The sequence below is a fragment of the Pleuronectes platessa genome, chromosome 19, assembly GCF_947347685.1.
Source record: "Pleuronectes platessa chromosome 19, fPlePla1.1, whole genome shotgun sequence".
Taxonomy (NCBI): Eukaryota; Metazoa; Chordata; class Actinopteri; order Pleuronectiformes; family Pleuronectidae; genus Pleuronectes; species Pleuronectes platessa.
The window spans coordinates 8,108,912-8,128,969 of NC_070644.1; the positions used below are offsets into that span (position 1 = coordinate 8,108,912).

Below are 20,058 nucleotides of genomic sequence, written 5' to 3' on the forward strand. Positions count from 1 at the left end.
ATAAATACAATAATGCGTTGTAGCTGATTAATAATAATTTGATAACAATAATGAATCATCAAAATAAAATAAACCATTCTGGATATTAATACAAATAAAACTAATTTAGGAAGGTGCTGAATAAAACAAATCCCTAAAGATTATTTTTATTACATTATTAGTGTAAACTCTGTCCTATAAGTGTGACTACAGGGATTCTGAGGACACGTGACCACGCTGCAAGCCTCGCGGTATTTAGCCTACCCAGAATGCCTAGGACTTCCTTTCTGCCTGAACCGACATGGTGGGTACACAGCTGCGCTACTCAGACCCAACCTTTCTTTTTCTATCTGTCTTCATCCTCGCTCCCGTGCCTGTTCTCAAACTGCGACATGTAGCCACGGATTCTCTGAAGTCCGCTAGTCACTGTCATGTCGATATTTAGCATGTGTGTTGTGGTGTTTTGGGGTAAAAACTCTGGATTGACTGACTCAAGTGGAGCCGGTACGAGAAGCGCTATGGGTGCTAGCGAGATGCTAATGCTAAGGTTTGTGAACACGCTGGATTCGAGCTCTTTAGTTCTCGCTTTGATCATTTGCGTTTCTCACTTGTCGTTAAACTCTTATGATATTTAAACGTGGTTGAATTGACCCAGAGGAAGTAGTGGGGGACCTTTATCGTCATCTTGTGTTTGTGTGTCCGGTTCAATTACCGGGTGGTGTTGGTTGAGGGCCTGAGCGATGCTAATGCTTGTGGATATACTTCACTCGGCAGCCATAGCTCGGATATACTCCACGTTGTAGTGGTGTCCGGTATCTAGTCTCATATCATAGTAGATACGAGTGTACATTTGTGTAATGTAAATGCAATGGTGGCAGCTTAGCTTGCTGCTACATCTGAAGCCTCGTTTGTATGGCACGTATGCACCAACAGTGTAGCTTGACTAGCACGGAGATTTTTTTTTTAGCGGCTTTTGCTAACTTATTTAACTGATGCTACAGAACTGACAACCGCATTTCACATTAAAATGTCGCGTTGGCTTTGGAAATAGTTTGAGTGAAGAGTACTCACAGGAGGAAGCTAACTTGCATGTTTAGTCTGGCCATGCTTGAAGTTGGTGCAAGCAGTCAATGTGACATCACAATGGCCTCGGGATGCTGCCTTGCTTTTAATACGTTTAAATGGATGCCTCCACAATAGTATATACATTTTAGCTGCAGGTAATGTTTTTAGACTGTACTTACAATTTATCTTAACACTTTTTTTTTTTTCTTCTTCTTCTCTGCAGCCTAAGGGAAAGAAGGCAAAGGGGAAGAAGGTGGCACCCGCCCCTTCGGTGGCCAAGAAACACGAGGCCAGGAAGGTTGTCAACCCCCTGTTCGAGAAGAGGCCCAAGAACTATGGCATTGGTGAGTGGCCCCAAAAGTTACACGAGGTGGCTCGATATGGTGCAGATGATGTCAATAATATTTGCTATCTTAACTACAATGTAGACAACCCACCAAGATCGCTGATGCACTTAAGATTTTAAATTGACCTGCTTCGGTTTGATGTCAAATACTAAAAAGCGTTTTGTCTTTCACCACAGGCCAGGATATTCAGCCCAAGCGTGATTTGACCCGCTTTGTGAAATGGCCTCGCTACGTCCGCCTTCAGAGGCAGCGCGCCATCCTCTACAAGCGTCTCAAGGTTCCCCCAGCAATCAACCAGTTCACCCAGGCTCTGGACCGTCAGACTGGTAAGCAGTTCCTCTCAACGTTGCTCCTGTCAAGTATTTCACCACCACTAAAGTACTATTGTAGCTTTGCAACTGATGTAAAGAATATTTGCTATCTGATGTCGTGCTGACCAATCACCAAGATCGCTGATGCAGCTACTTGAATATTTTAACCTTCTTTAGACTGAACTTCAGGTAACATTATGCAGCTTTATGTATTGAAACGTTTGTTCTATGTTTCTTCTCAGCCACACAGCTGTTCAAGCTGGCCCACAAGTACAGGCCAGAGACCAAGCAGGAGAAGAGGCAGAGGCTGCTGGCCCGCGCTGAGCAGAAGGCTGCTGGAAAGGGAGATACCCCAACCAAGAGGCCCCCTGTTATCCGTGCAGGTGAGCTATAAGGAGGAGCAGCAGCATATTGACCTTGTCCTGAATGCAGTGATGACAAGAATTTCTTCACCTGAAACTCATGATGGTTTTGAGCTTTTTAACCCTGAGCATTGGCCTAAACGACAAATCTCTGTGATTGTCTGGCCAATTAGATTTTAAATGAATTTCCCCTGTAACAGGTGTCAACACTGTCACCTCCCTGGTGGAGAGCAAGAAGGCCCAGCTGGTGATCATCGCCCACGATGTGGATCCAATTGAGGTAAGTTTGTTGTAACGTGTCAAGGCAGCAGTGGAGCCCAGTATTGGCTACATACAAGTGTAGAAAGTGGTCGTTAGCAATGATGTCTGAATTTCTTCGACTGAATCCTCTTTGTTGATCAAACTTACGAGCTTTTTAACCCTGAGCAATGACCACAATCCAAACTTATTTGAGGGATATTTTGCTTAGACTTAAGTGATCTATCTTTGAAAAAGTTAACATGTTCTCTGGTTCCCCTGCTTCTGTAGCTCGTTGTCTTCCTGCCAGCTCTGTGCCGCAAGATGGGAGTCCCATACTGCATTATCAAGGGCAAGGCTAGACTGGGCAGACTGGTGCACAGAAAGACATGCACTTCAGTTGCCTTCACACAAACTAACCCGTAAGTATCCAAGTTTTTATATCTGAGCTTTGTTGAATTTTCCGATTAGTTTTTAGTGGTCGTTTGCAATGATGTCTGAATTTCTTCGACTGAATCCTCTTTGTTGATCAAACTTACGAGCTTTTTAACCCTGAGCAATGACCACAAACAAAACATACATACTTACGTGTTTTACAGTGTTTTAATTGTACTTTAGTAACCTCAGCCTTGATAATCTGTTACAGTTATGTGTTAATTTTATCAACATTGACTCATTACTACCTTGCTGTGCTCTTTAAATAAGTGTTGACTGTTTTGTTCTTCCTAGTGAGGATAAAGGTGCACTTGCCAAGCTTGTGGAAGCCATCAAGACCAACTACAATGACAGATACGAGGAGGTAAGAATCCTTCATTCACTGAAATGTGAAAGCAATAATTCACATCAAACCAAATGGCACAAGTATAACGATGCAAACTTTTGTTCCAGATCCGTCGTCACTGGGGAGGTGGCATCATGGGCCCCAAGTCCACCGCCCGTATTGCTAAGCTGGAGAAGGCAAAGGCCAAAGAACTGGCCACCAAGCTTGGTTAAATTGTTTGGAATAAAAAATATGTATGTCCTAATTGTCTTGCTTTGTTATTGTACCCGCTAATATTGCTCACTGAGGAACGTTGATTCTGTAGATTATTCATGTTCAACCATGACGTTAGAAATACTTTTAACTGAGACCAATAAAAACAATGATAATATACAAGTAGAGGTGTTAAGTAATGATGGGGTGTGTAAGTGAGTGCACTTGAATGACCATCTGGTGATGGGGTAGTCTTTGATAAATCTGTTTTGTTTTTTTTAAACATGCTCTGCTGAATGGATGAGAATAAATCTTACTTGGCACCTGTTGCCCAGGAGGCAGATTTGTTAACTAAGGTCTAAAAGCATTCACTAATGCAAAAGTGTACTTTCTAGATACTGAGCCCTAAAATGCCCCTGCTGGCTGTATTGGTAGTGTAAGGGAAAGTGCTTCACGTTCTTTGGATGTGTCCGAGGCAAAGCTGTAGTGAGAAGCACTTAGAGCTGTCAAGAGAAGGAAAGCTGCCATAAATTCACGGACCATTTATAAAGACCTAGGTGGACCCTGAAATAAATTTTAGAGCTGGAAATCAAAGTGAAACTGGAGTAGGCCAGACAACTCGGTAGACTGAATAAGGTGAAGTACAAAGTTGACTCAACAGTGTAGTCAAGTTTTGCTTAATTTTAATAATCATATCAAATTGGCGTTTTTCCAGGGCATCTCTATTGTAGTTTACCTCTAACAAAAAGCTACTGTCTGTGGAACACTAGATGGTGACATGTTATGGGCACATAAAGGAGACAATTTAATGACTTTACATTAATTTATTTTCATGTTTCAAGAGCTATTTACATGTTAGTCATTTAAGCTGGAGCAGACTACAAATCATGGATTTCACACAGTATCCCTGTTTACTGTCACTGCAATCAATATCACACAATTTTCTTGATGAACTTCGCAAACCACATGTAGGAGGTTGCCGCACACAGGCCATACCTAAAAAGAAGATATAAAATATATGATTTATATAACAGCATCAAAGTGTAGTTAATCCATAAGAAAAGCCTCCACCTACCATGTAATGATGTACTGCATGTGTTCATTCCTCAGTGTGACTCTGGTCTGACCACCGATTGGTCCTCCAGGAATCGTACTCCCTACACAAGAAACACATTTACATTCTTCATAAACACACATAGTAAGCATTGATACTTGTAGAGAAGTTCATTGTTTGAATCAAAGAGCATCATGGACTTTGCAGATGACACTTTACCATATTCAGCATCGATGAAGATGGGCTCAGCTCCTGTGACGCGGGACATGGCCTCCAGGTCTCGATAGTGCCAGTGGTTTCTCTGGACGTCGTTGTTCGGAACAAAGGGTTTTCGAATCTCCGTCAGGCGGACCACACCGACCACTTCCATCTCCTCCTCCACCTGCACAGACGCATTATCACACTTAGTTGAATAAAACACTTATTCCTTGTCTGTCAGTGATTAACTGACAGAAACCAAAATCACATCAGTTGATCCTTGAGTCATAGCCAATGTATGTGCCAAATGTGAACGGATTCCTTTTCAGCATTTGAGATAACGCATTCACAGTAAAAAAATGGGCCTAGGCTTTTGACCTTTGATCACCAAAATCTAAATCATTCATGAGTCCAAGTTGAACCAAATTTGAAGAAATTCCTTCAAGTTGTTCTTGAGATATCACGTTCACCAGAATGGGACGGACATGCCGACAAACATGAAGCCTCCGGCCACTGGTGGTCCCCGGCGCGGAGGCATCACAAGTGTGTGATTCAACACTACAGACCAGTCTCACCCCTTCTGAGACACTAACCTGTCCTTTCATTCTGGTCTCTGGTTTGATCTTCTGTCTCGGCACGTATCCTCTGTTCACCAGGATGGTGATGCTGCAGGTGAGAGTGGAGAAGGTCAGTCACTTGTTTGACCGTAGTGTGAGATTACCATGCAGTTACTATTAGAACTCTAGGGTCAACCCAGTGATGCTGTTTCCTGCCTCGGCTCTTACCCGAGGTCGGTGCAGCGGAACGGGGTGATGACGTTAGCGCCGGTCTCCGCGCTTGAAGACAGCCCTCCTGCCTCCCTGGCCTCTTTCTCTGGGTCCACTGGCGAGCGGGGAAGAACATACAGCTCCTGGGAGTGGTCGTACTGTCCTCGCACTCTCACTCTTCTGTACTCCAGTTGATTCAGCTCATCCGGACTGGGATCCAGGGAGAGAAATAAAAAATGTTCCACACACTAAAACCCAACACTGAAAGATCCTGGGGGGGGGGGGGGCGGGGGGCAGCACAAGACGGGTTTATTGCTGTTTACACTTGCTTCTTGGAAGTTGTGTGCATGTAAAACTTTCAAGTGTAGTTCATCATGGAAAACTTACATGAGTACCTTAATCCTTTGTGAAGCTGTATAGAGCAATGGCTATGATCGTTGCTTTACATATGAGACTATATCTGTTCATAGAAATAGGTTCATCCTTAACAGTTTTTATCTGGATTTATTGCTCCAATGTGCTGTAATATTTTCTGACATAAACTGCATTTTTTACCCTTTGGGCCCAACTAGTTCATCAGTTTGCCAGACATCCTAGGAATACTTGCCAAATGTTTGTTTAAATGTTTATACCGACCAATAGATCAGTATCCCCAAAATCCATATTCATCAGGCTCTGTCCTCTACTTTGTATGGATGTTTTTTAAAGTATGTTTGTCTAATGTCAAGCTAGTTAACATATATAGGTGCCATTTATTTCCCTAAAATATATATAAAACATTCGTTGCAGCCCCGGCGTACTTACCTCAGAGGAAGAGGGATGGGTTCTGCAGTAGTGAGTCTCTTCAGCTCGTCAATCAGATGCAGTTTCCGCTGACGCCGTTTCACCTTTCACAGAAACAACAGCATCAGACTCCATCAAACCACAATAATAAGCCAAGCATCTGCAGTGTTATCATAAATACACGACTGTACCTGCCATGTGCCGAGCCCAAACGCGGAGGCAGGGATGAGCAGCAGGAGCCATTTGAGGAACGAGTCCTCTCCTTTTTCTGCTTTCACTGCTGCGGAGCTGGACTGTCGCACCGAGTCGAGGAGCCTGCCTGGAAATTCACAAACCACAGGACAGGAAATGACATGGAACGTAATTTACACCGGAGGGATGCTTAGTTGTTTGTGGTTGTTACACCTGTAAATTGCTGCCCACAGATATGATCAGAGAAGAGTCGTAGGTACATGACAAGGTTTGGACCTGATCTTGATGTAAACTGTTCATGTTGAAAAGCTCAGTCTAAAAAAAACGCTCCATTTATTTCTGTCTCCTCTTATTAGATAATCTTGGCAAACATTGGCAGAAATGTGGAAGTTTGATGAATGAGTTGAAGGTAGGGATGTACTGATCTACATTACACTGAGAGGCATTTCTATTTGTTATCCTTCTAAGTTACATACATGTGGGGAGCAGAAAGGTTCTGAAACTCTGTATCATGTGTTTCACGATAAACTTACTCTGACTTCAATGCTAAAAGAAAACAATCAAATAAAAGGAACATTCGTGGCAGAGCAGCAGTATTGGACTGTAATCCACTGCTCAAGTGTACCTAATAACATTGCCACTAAGTGAATACACTTGTTTCTGTTTGCATAACTATGACGTGCCGATTGGTTTCCAAGGTCTTTACCAATCGAAAAGGAAATACAAACTATTTGTTTCATTATCAGCCGAGTACAATAAACCTTCATTAACAATTGTACCGTACCAAATATCTGTCGAGTTTTTTAAGGAATTTAAATTCAACATCATTAAAACTATCAGGGTGTAACACTAATAGAAGATCCCTCTACACGAACTAAATCCACTTATATGTATAATAAATGTATCCTACATAATGTTCACTGCTTTTAAGTTTTTAACATATATTTCCAAACGCTTTTGCATTTGATGACATTATTCAATTCCACGAATTGGGGGGGGGGGACATGTGGAACCAAGCTGTTGTCCAGCAGCAGCATTGTGATGATCGAATTTTGAACGATATTTACCGTCTGCACGTTTGAAGAGAGGCAGTCTGGACAGAAGCAACGTCCTCTTGATGTAAATCACAGTATTCTGCAATAACACACAAACATTAACTGATCTGAAGCCTGCAGAGGAAACCGGATGACTTTCACACTGCTCTGTCTTTGGGGACAGATAGAGACAGAAGTGACGCTTACCTGTTTCCTGCAGATCGATAAGACCCTGGTGGAGTGAGCCAGCACTGACTTCAGAGAAGCCATACTGGAACAGAACGTTCAGGAAAATGGTCAAAAGTAATAATAAGACAACCGACGATAGACTCCCACAACATCCCCGTCACACTGGGAGCAGGTTTTAATGCGCGTTTCTTAGCGCAGTTAAGGGACAGGTGCCGGGAGCGGCCAAAAAGGATGTGCACAAACTGAGAAAACAAGGTTAGTAACCGCTATTCAACTATCAAGAATATAGTTTTCTTAAAATATACATTCTGTTTACAAATTTTATTCAAATGTAAAGTCTGAAGTCTAAACATATCGACTACCAGTACCTTTACCGTAATAGTAAAACACAGCGCAAGAGAAAATCCAAACAGCGACCCGAGACCGAAGTTACAAAACCGACTTGTTCATGGGGGACTGTATCTGGTGTTACTACTTCCGGTTTAACGACGCCCCGCCCCGCAGTGTTGGACCCACGTGTGTAGAGCAATGTGTTGATATTTCCTCTCAGTGTGTTTCTGTCACAGTCAGGTTTGTTTTAGCGGAATTCAAACTCAAACGAAGGTTCATCCGCAGACATGGATCTCGCCTCCAGGGACTCGTACATCCAGAAACTGGCCAGTAGGACGTTCACCCAACGAGACCAGGAACCAAAGAAGAGGCCGTTCGGTAAAGTCCATTTATACACAATCTGTCCCAATGCCTGCTGTCGTTTCTCTACTGTGGTTTCAGGGTATAATCATTTGTGCTTTCTTTTAGAGTGGGTTCAGCAAAACATCTCATATCGTCATCAAATATCTTATTATTCCTGCTGTTGACCAAAGGAGGTGCTACACTTCTTGATAATATGTATATAGTGTCTATGGTGATAATACATAGTCAAGACAAATGTCAGAAATAAGGCCAATCAATTATTAAATATGTTAACTAGCCCTTCTTCAGAAAAAATGTACTAGTCTATTTAAGATAGTCCCTTATCTAAGAAAAAGGTTATAATTACAGCGACGTAAATGTTATACTTTGCAAATGTTGTTTGTGATATTTATCCAGGAAAATATTTTGAATTTGCTAGATTCCCTCAATTTGATATCTTTATAAACTGACTATCTGTGTATTAGATAAAACAAGAAGACATTAAAGAATATTGCTGACAACGGTCATTTCAATCGTATCTAGAATGGCACTTAGCAGAGTGCATGCCTCCAGATGTAAATGCCCTTGTTTCTAGATTTTTTATTTGTATCTGCACTGAACTGCAGACTCATAAGTATCAGTCCCCTAAACAAGCGTCCATTCATTATTTTCTGAGACATCAAGGTAAATTTTTAAAAACAACTCCTCTTGCAATGTTTAAGAAAATAATTAAAAAAGTCCAGCATCCGCCCCCTGATGTGGATCAAGATACAAATGTAATGTGTTGTTCATGGGGTCAAGGCGTTTCATGGAAAACTGTTAAATGCTTAATAACTATCTAACTAATGCAGACAAATACAAATTGGATCTTCTTGGAAGACAATGATAATGATACAAAGTATTCCTCAAACACTGTAGTTTTACCCTGCAGAATGACTCCTATTTTATGTTAAAAGGAATCTTTGTTTATGATATTCTGACGAGTCAGACTTGTTAATGCTTGTATTATCTAGAAATTCAGCCAATGATAAGGGGTCATTTTGATTCATATTAAGAGGTCACAAGAAAAAAGATTAGAATTATACAAATGGGGTAAGAAACTTTTATTTTCCTGCATTTCTATAGCAACAAGTTTGAACATTCAGAGTTGCTTCTCCACTCAGAACTTTTCCCCCAATAGACAACAGAAAGACACCGCACAGTGTTCTGTTTACAGGGTTTGGATATGAAGCGATTAACTTGTTATCACTGGCACTGAATGACTTGATCTCTCATGTTACCTGTGATGTCACCAAACTATCAGCTCTTTCAAGTTTTGTGGGTGCTGGAGGGGATGTGTCAGCCCCTGATGACTCCTGTTCTCGGTGTGCCTGAAACAAACGAGTTTGTGTCTTCTGACTTTTCATAATTTTGTGTTTGTGTTTTCTTCTGTTTGCGTAGCTCATTTCAAAAGTAAAAGTGACAGTGGTCCTGCAAAGAAGAAAAAGTGCAAAAAGAAGAATTTCAAAGAACGAGGCACCAACGAGAAGACGTCTCATCCCCAACAGAAACCGTCCCTTTCTCCAGCGGCACAGAAAGGTGTGGCCAAGGCAAAACAGAGTGACTCCAAAGCTGAGGGCGTAAATGGATCCACGGCACCGAAACAGAAAGGTACCGACACTCAATATTGTGTTTGCCAGTTCAGTACATGCGCCAAAGTAAAAACTGTTAACTACAATGACGTTTTATTCTTCTTTTTGTTTTAAGGAGTTAATATCCAGTCCAGCTTCTCGACAGTGGATGTTCTACGCAAGAGGCTGCATGAAAAGATTGAAGAGTCCAGAGGGCAGGTATGTGTATGCTGTGCCAGAAAGCCTCTGGGAACATTATGACGATGTGTCCAATGGGATGTTTATTGTACTCTTGCAAAGAATTTGACCCATTTTAAAAAGTCAGCAAACACAATAGTGTTAAATCATATATAGTCATCCTCATGCTACGTCCAGAACTGTTATTGTGCAGCTACAGGCCACAGATACAAGAGTTAAATATCTTAACTTCCACATTATCATCAGTTTGTCTTGGTTGGTGTAGATTTGATGAACCAGAGGCGGTCAACAGGACATCAGTTTCGCACTAAGTTTGCAAAAGAATTTGAACAATACACATATCCAGAGGAACATAATCTGTTAATGGTGCAGGCTCCACAAAACATTTGGAAAATTAGAAAATCCCCACACTTTAAGCTCCCATTAAAGGATTTATTTGCCAGTGTTTACTACTCTAACAAAAAGTAATTTCTTATTTTGTGCATGTGAACGTTACCTCTCCCATCCATCCAGGCTAGTGTAGTGTATTTCCACATGCCCTGATTTTTTCCGACTAAATTTAAGGAGAGAAAGTAGCACCACCACATGCTACAGGGTTTAAATGTGGAATTTACTGTTTGTTGTACACTAATGAGGTTGCACAAATCTTTTCCCAGGGAGTCCCAAAGAATGCATTATCAGACACCGTCCTGGCAAAGCGAGCAAAGCGGAAGCTGGAACGAGAGCGCAAGAAGAGGAAGAGGAAGGAGTTTCGGCTGAAAAAGCTGGCAGAAGATAGCGCCCAGGAGCAAGTGCCTGAGGTTAAACAGGAGGTGCAGCCGAAGCCCGCAGCAATCAAAAGAAGTGAAAGCTCTATTATTTTCAACAAGGTGGAGACGGTGGAGGACGGCTACGTAGACAAAATGCAGAAGAAGAAGAACAAGAAACAGAGCGTCAAGGGCCAGATCACGCCGCTGACGGGGAAGAACTACAAGCAGCTGCTCACTCGCGTGGAAGCTCGCAATGAAAAGCTGGAAAAGCTGAGGGAGAAAGATGAGGGGAAGGCCCAGGAGATGGAGAAGAAGATCAAGTGGACCAACCTGCTTTATAAAGCAGAGGGCATCAAGATAAAAGACGACGAAGGCATGCTGCGCACAGCGCTGAAGAAGAAGGAGAAGAGGCATGAACAGAGGAAGAGGAAATGGGACACACTCAGCGACAACGTGGTAGAAAAGATGCAGCAGCGGCAGGACAAGAGAAAGAAGAACATCCAGAAAAGCAAGAAGGTCAAAACGGAGAAGAAGAAGGACAGGGCAAGGAAGAGGGGCAGAGTGTTGCCCGGGGACTTGAAATAAGCTGCAGTGTAATGGAAGGAGTCTGTTGTATGATTAGAAAACGTGTGAAAAAGTAAAGCAGTTTTTTTATGACAGTATGATTTATGAAATGATATAAATGTGCTACTGCAGGTGCACATGCTGTACCTAATATGATGATCAATAAAATCTAATTCTTCATAGTGATGAACATTAATGGTATAATCAGATATCAAAACACAGTATGTGTCATTTAAACTGGAAATATGCTTACGGTCTGAAAGGATGATAGATGTCACTTATGTCTCTGCGCCTTGGAGGTAATGTACAGCAAAGCCACTGCAAGCAACCACCAGAGACAAAACAAGAAAATACACAGACTGAAAATGACAAAGAGAAACAATTACAGGCTCAAAATAACCACGAAGATTTAAAAACAACTACAAATAGACATAAAACAACTGAGAAAATGCTAAATGACTAAAGAAATAGAAAACAACGTACAAACTGAAAATTGCTCTGAAGAGATATAAAACTACAACATGACCACAAAGATACAAATCAACTTCAAAAGGACCACAAAGGGGTATAAAACAACTATAAAAATGCAAAATGCCCCTACAGATATACAAAATAACCACAAATTACCTTAAAGACATACAAAACAACTACATAAAGACTCAAAATGACCCAATGGTGATACAATACGACTACACATATCCACAATGACACAAAACAACTACAGAAGGAATCAAACTGACCCTAAATATAAACAAAACAACTGCAATGATGCATAAAATAACCAGAAATCACTTTAAAGTGATTAAACGCTATTTAAAACTTACATTATGGAGACACAAATCTTAAAGTACTAAATAGAAAAACATGAGTAAAACATGTGGTGTGAAGTGATCTTAATCACTTATTATCTACCATACTGTAGTTAATGTTTGACCCTTCTGTACAGCCGTGGCCAAAAGTTTGAGAATGACACAAGTATTGGTTTTCAGAAAGTGTGTTGCTTCAGTCTTTTTGGATCTTTGTATCAGATGTTACTATGGTATACTGAAGTATAATTACAGGCATTTCATAAGTGTCAGAAGATTTTATTGACAATTACATTGAGTTCATGCAAAGACTCAATATTTGCAGTGTTGACCCTTCTTTTTCAAGCCCTCTGCTGTTCACCCTGGCATGCTGTCAATTAACTTCTGGGCCACATCCTGACTGATGGCAGCTCATTCTTGCATAATCAATGCTTTGAGTTTGTCAGAATTTGTGGGTTATTGTTTGTCCACCCGCCTCTTGAGGATTGACCACACTTTCTCAATGGGATTAAGGTCTGGGGAGTTTCCTGGCCATGGACCCAAAATGTTGATGTTTTGTTCCCCGAGCCACTTAGTTATCACTTTTGCCTTATGGCAAGGTGCCCCATCATGCTGGAAAAGTTTGTCACCAAACTGTTCTTGGATGGTTAGAAGTTGCTCTTAGAGGATGTTTTGGTACCATTCTTTAATAATGGCGGTGTTCTTAGGCAAAATTGTGAGTGAACCACTCCCTTGGCTGAGAATGAAAAACCCCACACATGATTGGTCTCAGGATGCTTTACTATTGGCAAGACAGAGGACTGATGGTACCGCTCACCTTTTCTTCTGCGGACAAGCTTTCTTCGAGATAACCAAAACAATCTGAAAGGGGATTCATCAGAGAAAATGACTTTACCCCAGTCCTCATCAGTCCAATCCCTGTACCTTTGGCAGAATATCAGTCTGTCCATGATGTTTTTCCTGGAGAGAAGTGGCCTCTTTGCGGCCCTTCTTGACACCAGGCCATCCTCCCAACGGCTTCGCCTCACTGTGCGTGCAGATGCACTCACACCTGCCTGCTGTCATTCCTGAGCAAGCTCTGCACTAGCGGTGCCCCGATCCTGCAGCTGAATCAACTTTAGGAGATGGTCCTGGCACTTGCTGGACTTTCTTGGGCGCCCTGACGCCTTCTTCACAACAATTGAACCGCTCTCCTTGAAGTTCTTGATGATCTGATAAATGGTAGATTTGGGTGCAATCTTACTAGCAGCAACATCCTTGCCTGTGAAGCCCTTTGTGTGCAAAACAATGATGGCTGCATGTGTTTCCTTGCAGGTAACCATGGTTAACAGGGTAAGAACAATGATTTCAAGCACCACCCTCCGATTAAAGCTTGTAGTCTGCAATTGTGTCTTAATCAGGATGACAGGGTGATCTCCAGTCTTGTCCCGGTCAACACTCTCCCCTGTGTTAACAAGAGAATCACTGACATGATGTCAGCTGGTCCTTTTGTGGCAGAGCTGAAATGCAGTGGAAATGTTTTTTTGGAGATAAAGTTCATTCTCATGGCAAAGAGGGACTTTGCAATTAATTGCAATTCATCTGATCACTCTTCATAACATTCTGGAGTATTTGCAAATTGTCATCATAAAAACTGAGGCAGCAGACTCTGTGAAAATGAAGATTTGTGCCATTCTCAAAACTTTTGGCCACGGCTGTATAGCCTCTGTGTAATGTCCCTCATTGACAGAAGGTGTCGCTGTTGGCCATTTGAATGTCTCGCTCCGCCCAGGAGGAAGAATAAATGAATGTTAACACAAGACGTCAGCTGCTGTGTCTTTAGGTCAGAGTGAAGATCTGCAGGAGTTCATGTGCAGATTCGAACCTCACGTTGGAAACGTCCCGTGCACTGCTGTGTTGTGAGCGGGGGAATTAGCGCGAGGCGATGAGCGTCCATCGATGAGAACAGTCAACAGTAATCTGCGCGCTGCTGCTGCGACTGTTATTCGTCAGAGTGTCGTTAGAAACCATCATCAGGTGAGTTCAGCTTCATCTCACACGAAGACGCGCTCATGTGATCCCTGCACATGGAGCACATGCTAACAACATGCTCCCCAGGTCACCATGTCCAGACGACTGAACGCTCGCAGGACAGACGGTGTGGACAAAAACGTGTGGTGAGTGATCGGGGTCTGTGTCTTTGGTTTCATTTGCAAAGTTCCGTTTTACACGGGAACTCATGGGGCTCCGATTTTTATTGCAGTCAAAGTCGAGTGTGTCCGTCAGCTCCGTGTAAACTAAAGCGATACCGTGTTCTGTGTATCTGTCACATGAGTTTAATCTGATTGGTGGATCGGGGGGGTGTCCCACTCCCACTGCCCCTATCCTTTAATTCGCCTTCAGTCACTCACTGGATCACATTTCTACTCTTAGGAACCGTTACTGTCACCAAAGACAACAAGAGAAACAAATCAGTCTTTTATTCTGCTATTTTTTCCCCTCTTACAAAACTTTAAATGTTGAATATTTAAGATAATATTTGTAGTCAAGTCAAATGTATTAATATAACACATTTCATACGACAAGCATAAGCTCAATGTGTGTCAGGATAGACAGCAAAGAGAAATACATGACTTGAATGAACATGAGTTGAAATATTATATAAAAAACGAAATATTTCAAATGATTGATTTGTACAATGTATTATATATCTTTTTTAGTTTTATTCCAATAACTTACTCTTACGTTTATGAGTGACAATTTTATAATTTATATCATTTTGTATCTATTTATTTCTTAGAGCTGTTCACCTTTGTTTCACTTATTTATTATGTAGAAATGTTATAATATATAAAAAGAATAATAGGCTTCCACCGTTATGTTCTGAATGCCGAATGCAAATGGGGAACAGCATCTTTTGTACTTTTCGTTCTTTAAGTAGAAATGTTAAAAAAAAAAGGCTGTGTAAAAATGTTCCATGGGACACACATGAGAGATGTCCTTGGAATATTGTTATCTTGTCGGGGATCTTTAGGTTGTAGCTCAGGAGACACAGTCAAACTATTATAGCACACGATTGATTCTAACTGAAGACTGTGGTTCGACCTCTGCAGTGTGTGAACAGCTGTTTTGCACCAACAGGGTTGAATTTACACAACTGGCTGCAGACTACAAAGTCGTGAACCTTGGACAGGGGTTTCCTGACTTCTCCCCGCCTCCGTTCATCAAGGAGGCTTTTTGCAAAGCGCTGAGCGGAGGACCCTCCATGCACCAGTACACCAGAGCTTTTGTAAGTGTGATGAAATACATGGGGAGATTTGTGTAGGGGGTTAAGTTATAACTCTGACCCTGACCCTTCTTACCAAACATTGATCGATGTTTTGTTGTTCTTTGGTTCCTCAGGGCCACCCCCCTCTTGTAAAAGTTCTGGCTAAGTTCTTCAGTAGGATCGTGGGACATGAGATCGACCCGTTTGAAGACATCCTGGTCACAGTTGGAGCTTATCAGGCGCTCTTCTGTGCATTTCAGGCTCTGATCGATGAAGGGGATGAGGTAGGAGAATCAGCCTGTGTGTGTGTGTGTGTGTGTGTGTGTGTGTGTGTGTGTGTGTGTGTGTGTGTGTGTGTGTGTGTGTGTGTGTGTGTGTGTGTGTGTGTGTGTGTGTGTGTGTGTGTGTGTGTGTGTGTGTGTGTGTGTGTGTGTGTGTGTGTGTGTGTGTGTGTGTGTGTGTGTGTGTCAAATCAGGGTGCTCAGTGCAGGTTAAAAGCAGACGTTCAGAATGCTGTAGTCAAGGAAACAAAAAATAGAAAATTAAATAAAAATACACAGAATATGTACATAATATACACCATGGAAATATTGTTTGCTAAGAAATGTGCTTGAGTAAAGTGCAGTGATCCTAGATGATTAGACGAGGATGTATAAAAGAACCAAAATACACAAACATAGAAAAGAGGTCGGAGATGCTGCAACTAGCTGCCACTCGCCCTGCGCCATCTTGGTGTTGGACTCGGGTTTAATCTTTGACTTCAGCACAGTAGTGTGTATAAATGTTATGAAGGCAGCTGTGGCTCAGGAGGCAGAGAGGGTTGTCCACTTACCAGAAGGTTGGTGGTTTAAATCCCTGACTCCTACAGTCTGCATTCCAAAGTGTCCTTTGGCTACATATATATATATAGTTCATTTACCATACAATAGTGTCACGTGTGGTTAATGATTCAAAATGTGTGTTTCAGGTAATAATCATTGAGCCGTTCTTCGACTGCTACCATCCGATGGTGGTGATGGCTGGAGGAAAGGCAGAGTATGTTCCTCTGAGGCCAGTGAGTGGTTTACACGTAAAAACAATATATATACAAAGAGTTGTGAAGCATCGTTTGACGAGGTAACCATTGTGTCGACTATAATTGGTACATTAACCTCAAAGTATTTTTTTGTCTTTTCATTTAAAGAAAGGTGAGGGCGGTGCCGCCCTGTCCAGTGGGGACTGGGTTCTTTCTGCTGAGGAGCTGACCAGTAAAATCACTCCACGTACGAAAGCCATCGTTTTCAACACGCCCAACAACCCACTAGGAAAGGTGAGCTGCAAGAAGAGCTCTGTTGCTGTCCTGTGGGAAACGTTCAACAGAGAATCATTTCAAATTTGGCCCAAATGTTCACAGACTAACTGATTAGATTAGGGTCAAAGGTCAAAGTCACGGTGGCCTCACAAAAGAGTGAATGGGCTTGAACACGATATCTCAAGTCTGTTATTCGGGAATTTCTTCCAATTTTTTTGGGGGGCATGTGGACTGAAACTGCACTGTTCGGCAGAGGCATACAGCCACAGGGCAATAATTGCTTTTTGTCATTTCAATACCTATAACGTGGTCCCTGACATAAGCACACATCTGTGTCCTCTACAGGTTTACAAGAGAGAAGAGCTCCAAATGATCGCTGACATCTGCATCAAACACGATCTGCTGTGCATCAGTGACGAGGTGTACGAGTGGCTGACGTATGATGGAGCCAAACACGTAAAGATCGGTGAGATGCTGTTAAGATAGTGCGGCAACAGGCTTCAACTCACAGAGCAAAATTAATATTAATATAAATTGCCTGTTTTCTGGTGGGTTACTGACAGCCAGCCTTCCTGGCATGTGGGAGCGAACCATAACCATCAGCAGCGGTGGAAAGACTTTCAGTGCGACCGGATGGAAGGTAACGCAACTGACGCATTTTGTGTTGAGTTGTGCGATCTCAGTTGCGTGATCTGCTTCACATCCTTGTTATACTGGCTCATGTTGTCTTCTCAGGTCGGCTGGGCCATCAGCTCTGGACATATCATCAAACACATGAAAACCATCCATCAGAACAGTGTTTATCACTGTGCTACAGCTGCTCAGGTAGGCGCTCAACTCCAGGAACATTTGAGATATTGAGAAATTTGCTTTCTCTTTTTTGAATTATAAGCAGTGTTGTACAACTATGTCCCCTGTCAAAGATTTCTATTTACTATTCTAACTTCAATACAAGACCAGACCTGATTTTCCTGAGATACCAAATGATGCACAGGCGTGTGAATGTTAATGATTCATATAATTCAGCCAGTGCCACTGACATTATCAGAAAAGAAGATGATTATCTCACCTTTTGTATGTTTAACTACACAACCCAGATTGTCACGGGAGCCATTCCCACAATTTGAAGTTGCCTAAGAGGCTGGAAATATATTAATAAGAGGTTATTACACAGAAATAACACATATTAGCTTGACTGATCAACTTAAGTAATTGATTCTTGCAACTACAACACAATCAATTCATGGGTTAGCCTAATCAAATCCACCAATGGGAGCCTTTATACAGAGATATTTAGTAGACATAATGTTTCAGCATTTATGTTTGCCAATATGCTCTGATATGAAAATCTTTATTCAATAGAATAAACTAAGCTCTTGTTTGTCCCATTTTGTCCCTTTTCCTCTATCATGTAACCTTCCTGGTCCAGGAGGCAGTGGCTCAAGGATTTGAGAGAGAGTATGAGCTGCTGGGGACCCCAGAGAGCTACTTCCAGCAGCTGCCTGCAGCTCTGCAGCTCAAGAGGAGGAAGCTGGCCTCGTGTCTGGAGAGCGTAGGTTTGCAGCCCATCGTACCAGAGGGAGGATACTTTATGATCGCAGACATCTCCTCTGTCCGTGAGTGACGAACAAACACGAGCTTGTTGTTTCATCAGGTCTTAAAACAAGAAATACAAAAGTAATTATTGTACATTTCTTTCATTGTGGCCTCGTAATTAATATTCACCTTGTTTTGTTTTTTAAATAGAGGTGGATCTGAATGACCAGAGCCCAACGAATGAAGCCTATGATTTCAGATTTGTTAAATGGCTAATTAAAGAGAAGGTAAGGATGCAATATTAGACTAGAATGACTATGTCATTCTCTTTGTCTAGATTTAATTTGTCCTTTGTCCAAACTTGAATTTGTTCTTTCTTGGCCCATATCCCATCCTTCCACCGAGTTTAATGGAAATCTGTTCAGTAGTTTTTTGCAATGTCCTGCTGTCAAGCAAATCAATAAACAAATGGACAGAGGCGACGACATAGGCACCTTGGCAGAGGAAATAAAATCTTGAAAAAGTGACATGTATTTTTTCAATGCAATGTTGTGTCTGTTAACCAAAACATTATTATATCAATGTTTTTATGCAACCTTTATTTTCTTGGAGTGTGGTGATGAATTTACAATATTTTAATTTGTATTCGTCTTCCTCCTCTGCAGGGTTTAGCAACAATCCCTGTCTCTGCATTCTACAGTCCAGAGCACAGCAAGCAGTTCGACAAGTACATCCGATTCTGTTTCGTCAAGGTAAATTCTGCTTCAGATTCATTGACATTAAATGGATCCAAACCTTCTCCCGTTGCTCTGCTCCCCTCTCAAACACACGCCCTGTCTTTGTCGAACAGGAGGACTCCACCCTGGACGCAGCTGAGGACATCTTGAGAAAATGGCATCAGGGGCAATAAAATTGTCCATGATATGAAGTGTTACCCCGTCCATCCAGTTCCAGCTCCTTAAAACTGGGTTAGTCTCACTACTGAGTTCAAATGAGCCATAATCAGTGTGTCCGAGCCTGACCCCACTGTGAAAACACTCCTGCAAAGGGATGTTAGAAAACTACCACTTAAAATGTTTAGAAAATATTTAGGTGATTTTTGTTTCATTTATTTAAATGATGTACGTCCACTGTGTCTCACATTTTAACTGCAGTGATATCCGTCCCTGAATGGAACTGAGCAAGAAGATTTAAATTAAACTAATGAATCCACATGTTCTGTTGTTTTATGGTTTTGTTTATTTGCACAATGTTTTCCATGTAAAGAAATATGTATATTACAATCATTGGGGTCAATGGAAAAATGTGTGGTCTATGTGAAACCAAAAGAGCGTTCAGCAACCTAACTGCAGTTTAAACAAGTAGTGGTTTAAGATACAATTTAAAATTCTTAACAATGCATTAACTTTTGCTGAGGGTTAATCACTGTAAATGAATCCTGTTTCATTGTATAGAGAAGCAACTTCAGTGCTTCAGTGATTCCTGATATATCTAGTATGACTGTAAATGTATAATCCACTGTAAAATGTCCTTAGATGATGGCAAAACATTTAATCACTCTATTATCAATTTATAATTTTTATATAATTATTATTATCAATATTTTATAAAGAAGTAGAGTCATAGAGATGTTAAATTGATCAATTATTAGGTATACTTTTTTATTTTAAGTATTTTTATATAAGTAATGCCTGCTTGGGGAAAACCGAATGCTTCTTTGTTTCATTTGAGATTGCGTTGTTGAGCCTAAGGTTCAGTTAAGAGGGCGACAAATTATTTATAAACACACCTCAATAATGAATTGATTGGTAAGAGAATGAACTGTTCAGTAAAAAAAAAAAAAAAAAAAACCTCGGGCCTTTTTCCTCATTCTGAGAAGCTTTTATTTTGAAAA

General features: G+C 41.4%; 4 protein-coding genes and 5 non-coding genes across 9 annotated transcripts; 8 read left to right on the plus strand and 1 right to left on the minus strand.

Moving 5' to 3' along the window:
* The first annotated feature begins 237 nt into the window (after nucleotides 1-237).
* rpl7a (ribosomal protein L7a) lies at nucleotides 238-3,326 on the plus strand. The gene is made up of 8 exons (XM_053410990.1): nucleotides 238-283; nucleotides 1,268-1,388; nucleotides 1,568-1,717; nucleotides 1,945-2,085; nucleotides 2,265-2,344; nucleotides 2,593-2,723; nucleotides 3,031-3,100; nucleotides 3,190-3,326. The coding sequence occupies exons 1-8, from the start codon at nucleotides 281-283 to the stop codon at nucleotides 3,292-3,294; spliced, it is 801 nt and encodes a 266-aa protein (XP_053266965.1). The 5' UTR covers nucleotides 238-280; the 3' UTR covers nucleotides 3,295-3,326.
* Nucleotides 1,429-1,497, plus strand: LOC128425415 (small nucleolar RNA SNORD24). Its single transcript, XR_008333127.1, has one exon. It is a non-coding gene; the product is annotated as a small nucleolar RNA SNORD24 (small nucleolar RNA).
* On the plus strand, nucleotides 1,785-1,851 carry LOC128425416 (small nucleolar RNA SNORD24). The gene has a single exon (XR_008333128.1). It is a non-coding gene; the product is annotated as a small nucleolar RNA SNORD24 (small nucleolar RNA).
* On the plus strand, nucleotides 2,129-2,197 carry LOC128425414 (small nucleolar RNA SNORD36). The gene has a single exon (XR_008333126.1). It is a non-coding gene; the product is annotated as a small nucleolar RNA SNORD36 (small nucleolar RNA).
* On the plus strand, nucleotides 2,419-2,494 carry LOC128425413 (small nucleolar RNA SNORD36). Its single transcript, XR_008333125.1, has one exon. It is a non-coding gene; the product is annotated as a small nucleolar RNA SNORD36 (small nucleolar RNA).
* LOC128425405 (small nucleolar RNA SNORD36) lies at nucleotides 2,787-2,862 on the plus strand. The gene has a single exon (XR_008333118.1). It is a non-coding gene; the product is annotated as a small nucleolar RNA SNORD36 (small nucleolar RNA).
* A 752-nt stretch (nucleotides 3,327-4,078) lies between the features above and the next one.
* LOC128425182 (surfeit locus protein 1) lies at nucleotides 4,079-7,928 on the minus strand. Its single transcript, XM_053411710.1, has 9 exons — nucleotides 7,510-7,928; nucleotides 7,336-7,402; nucleotides 6,268-6,395; nucleotides 6,098-6,180; nucleotides 5,312-5,503; nucleotides 5,120-5,192; nucleotides 4,548-4,710; nucleotides 4,350-4,431; nucleotides 4,079-4,270 (listed from the first exon to the last, which is right to left on the minus strand). The coding sequence occupies exons 1-9, from the start codon at nucleotides 7,570-7,572 to the stop codon at nucleotides 4,207-4,209; spliced, it is 915 nt and encodes a 304-aa protein (XP_053267685.1). The 5' UTR covers nucleotides 7,573-7,928; the 3' UTR covers nucleotides 4,079-4,206.
* A 30-nt stretch (nucleotides 7,929-7,958) lies between these two features.
* Nucleotides 7,959-11,466, plus strand: surf6 (surfeit 6). The gene is made up of 4 exons (XM_053411709.1): nucleotides 7,959-8,199; nucleotides 9,604-9,813; nucleotides 9,910-9,992; nucleotides 10,628-11,466. Exons 1-4 carry the CDS (start codon nucleotides 8,109-8,111, stop codon nucleotides 11,303-11,305), a joined length of 1,062 nt encoding a protein of 353 aa, XP_053267684.1. The 5' UTR covers nucleotides 7,959-8,108; the 3' UTR covers nucleotides 11,306-11,466.
* Nucleotides 11,467-13,868: 2,402 nt separating this feature from the next.
* kyat1 (kynurenine aminotransferase 1) lies at nucleotides 13,869-19,378 on the plus strand. The gene is made up of 13 exons (XM_053410748.1): nucleotides 13,869-14,106; nucleotides 14,188-14,246; nucleotides 15,211-15,358; nucleotides 15,472-15,621; nucleotides 16,305-16,391; nucleotides 16,521-16,646; nucleotides 16,974-17,094; nucleotides 17,192-17,268; nucleotides 17,364-17,453; nucleotides 18,058-18,244; nucleotides 18,375-18,451; nucleotides 18,830-18,916; nucleotides 19,015-19,378. The coding sequence occupies exons 1-13, from the start codon at nucleotides 14,029-14,031 to the stop codon at nucleotides 19,072-19,074; spliced, it is 1,347 nt and encodes a 448-aa protein (XP_053266723.1). The 5' UTR covers nucleotides 13,869-14,028; the 3' UTR covers nucleotides 19,075-19,378.
* Nucleotides 19,379-20,058: the final 680 nt, after the last annotated feature.

Excerpts from the sequence above, each read along its gene's own strand:
- kyat1 (XM_053410748.1), top strand. The coding sequence starts at position 14,029 with ATGAGAACAGTCAACAGTAATCTGCGCGCTGCTGCTGCGACTGTTATT. Across the intron at positions 14,107-14,187 it reads TCGTTAGAAACCATCATCAG|GTCACCATGTCCAGACGACT; the intron begins GTGAGTTCAGCT and ends CATGCTCCCCAG. Across the intron at positions 18,452-18,829 it reads AATGGCTAATTAAAGAGAAG|GGTTTAGCAACAATCCCTGT; the intron begins GTAAGGATGCAA and ends CCTCCTCTGCAG.
- surf6 (XM_053411709.1), top strand. The coding sequence starts at position 8,109 with ATGGATCTCGCCTCCAGGGACTCGTACATCCAGAAACTGGCCAGTAGG. Across the intron at positions 8,200-9,603 it reads ACCAAAGAAGAGGCCGTTCG|CTCATTTCAAAAGTAAAAGT; the intron begins GTAAAGTCCATT and ends CTGTTTGCGTAG. Across the intron at positions 9,993-10,627 it reads TTGAAGAGTCCAGAGGGCAG|GGAGTCCCAAAGAATGCATT; the intron begins GTATGTGTATGC and ends ATCTTTTCCCAG.
- LOC128425182 (XM_053411710.1), bottom strand. The coding sequence starts at position 7,572 with ATGGCTTCTCTGAAGTCAGTGCTGGCTCACTCCACCAGGGTCTTATCG. Across the intron at positions 5,504-6,097 it reads CCCATCCCTCTTCCTCTGAG|TCCGGATGAGCTGAATCAAC; the intron begins GTAAGTACGCCG and ends CCTGGATCCCAG. Across the intron at positions 4,711-5,119 it reads AGACCAGAATGAAAGGACAG|GTGGAGGAGGAGATGGAAGT; the intron begins GTTAGTGTCTCA and ends GCGTCTGTGCAG.
- rpl7a (XM_053410990.1), top strand. Across the intron at positions 2,086-2,264 it reads GCCCCCTGTTATCCGTGCAG|GTGTCAACACTGTCACCTCC; the intron begins GTGAGCTATAAG and ends CCCCTGTAACAG. Across the intron at positions 3,101-3,189 it reads ACAATGACAGATACGAGGAG|ATCCGTCGTCACTGGGGAGG; the intron begins GTAAGAATCCTT and ends CTTTTGTTCCAG.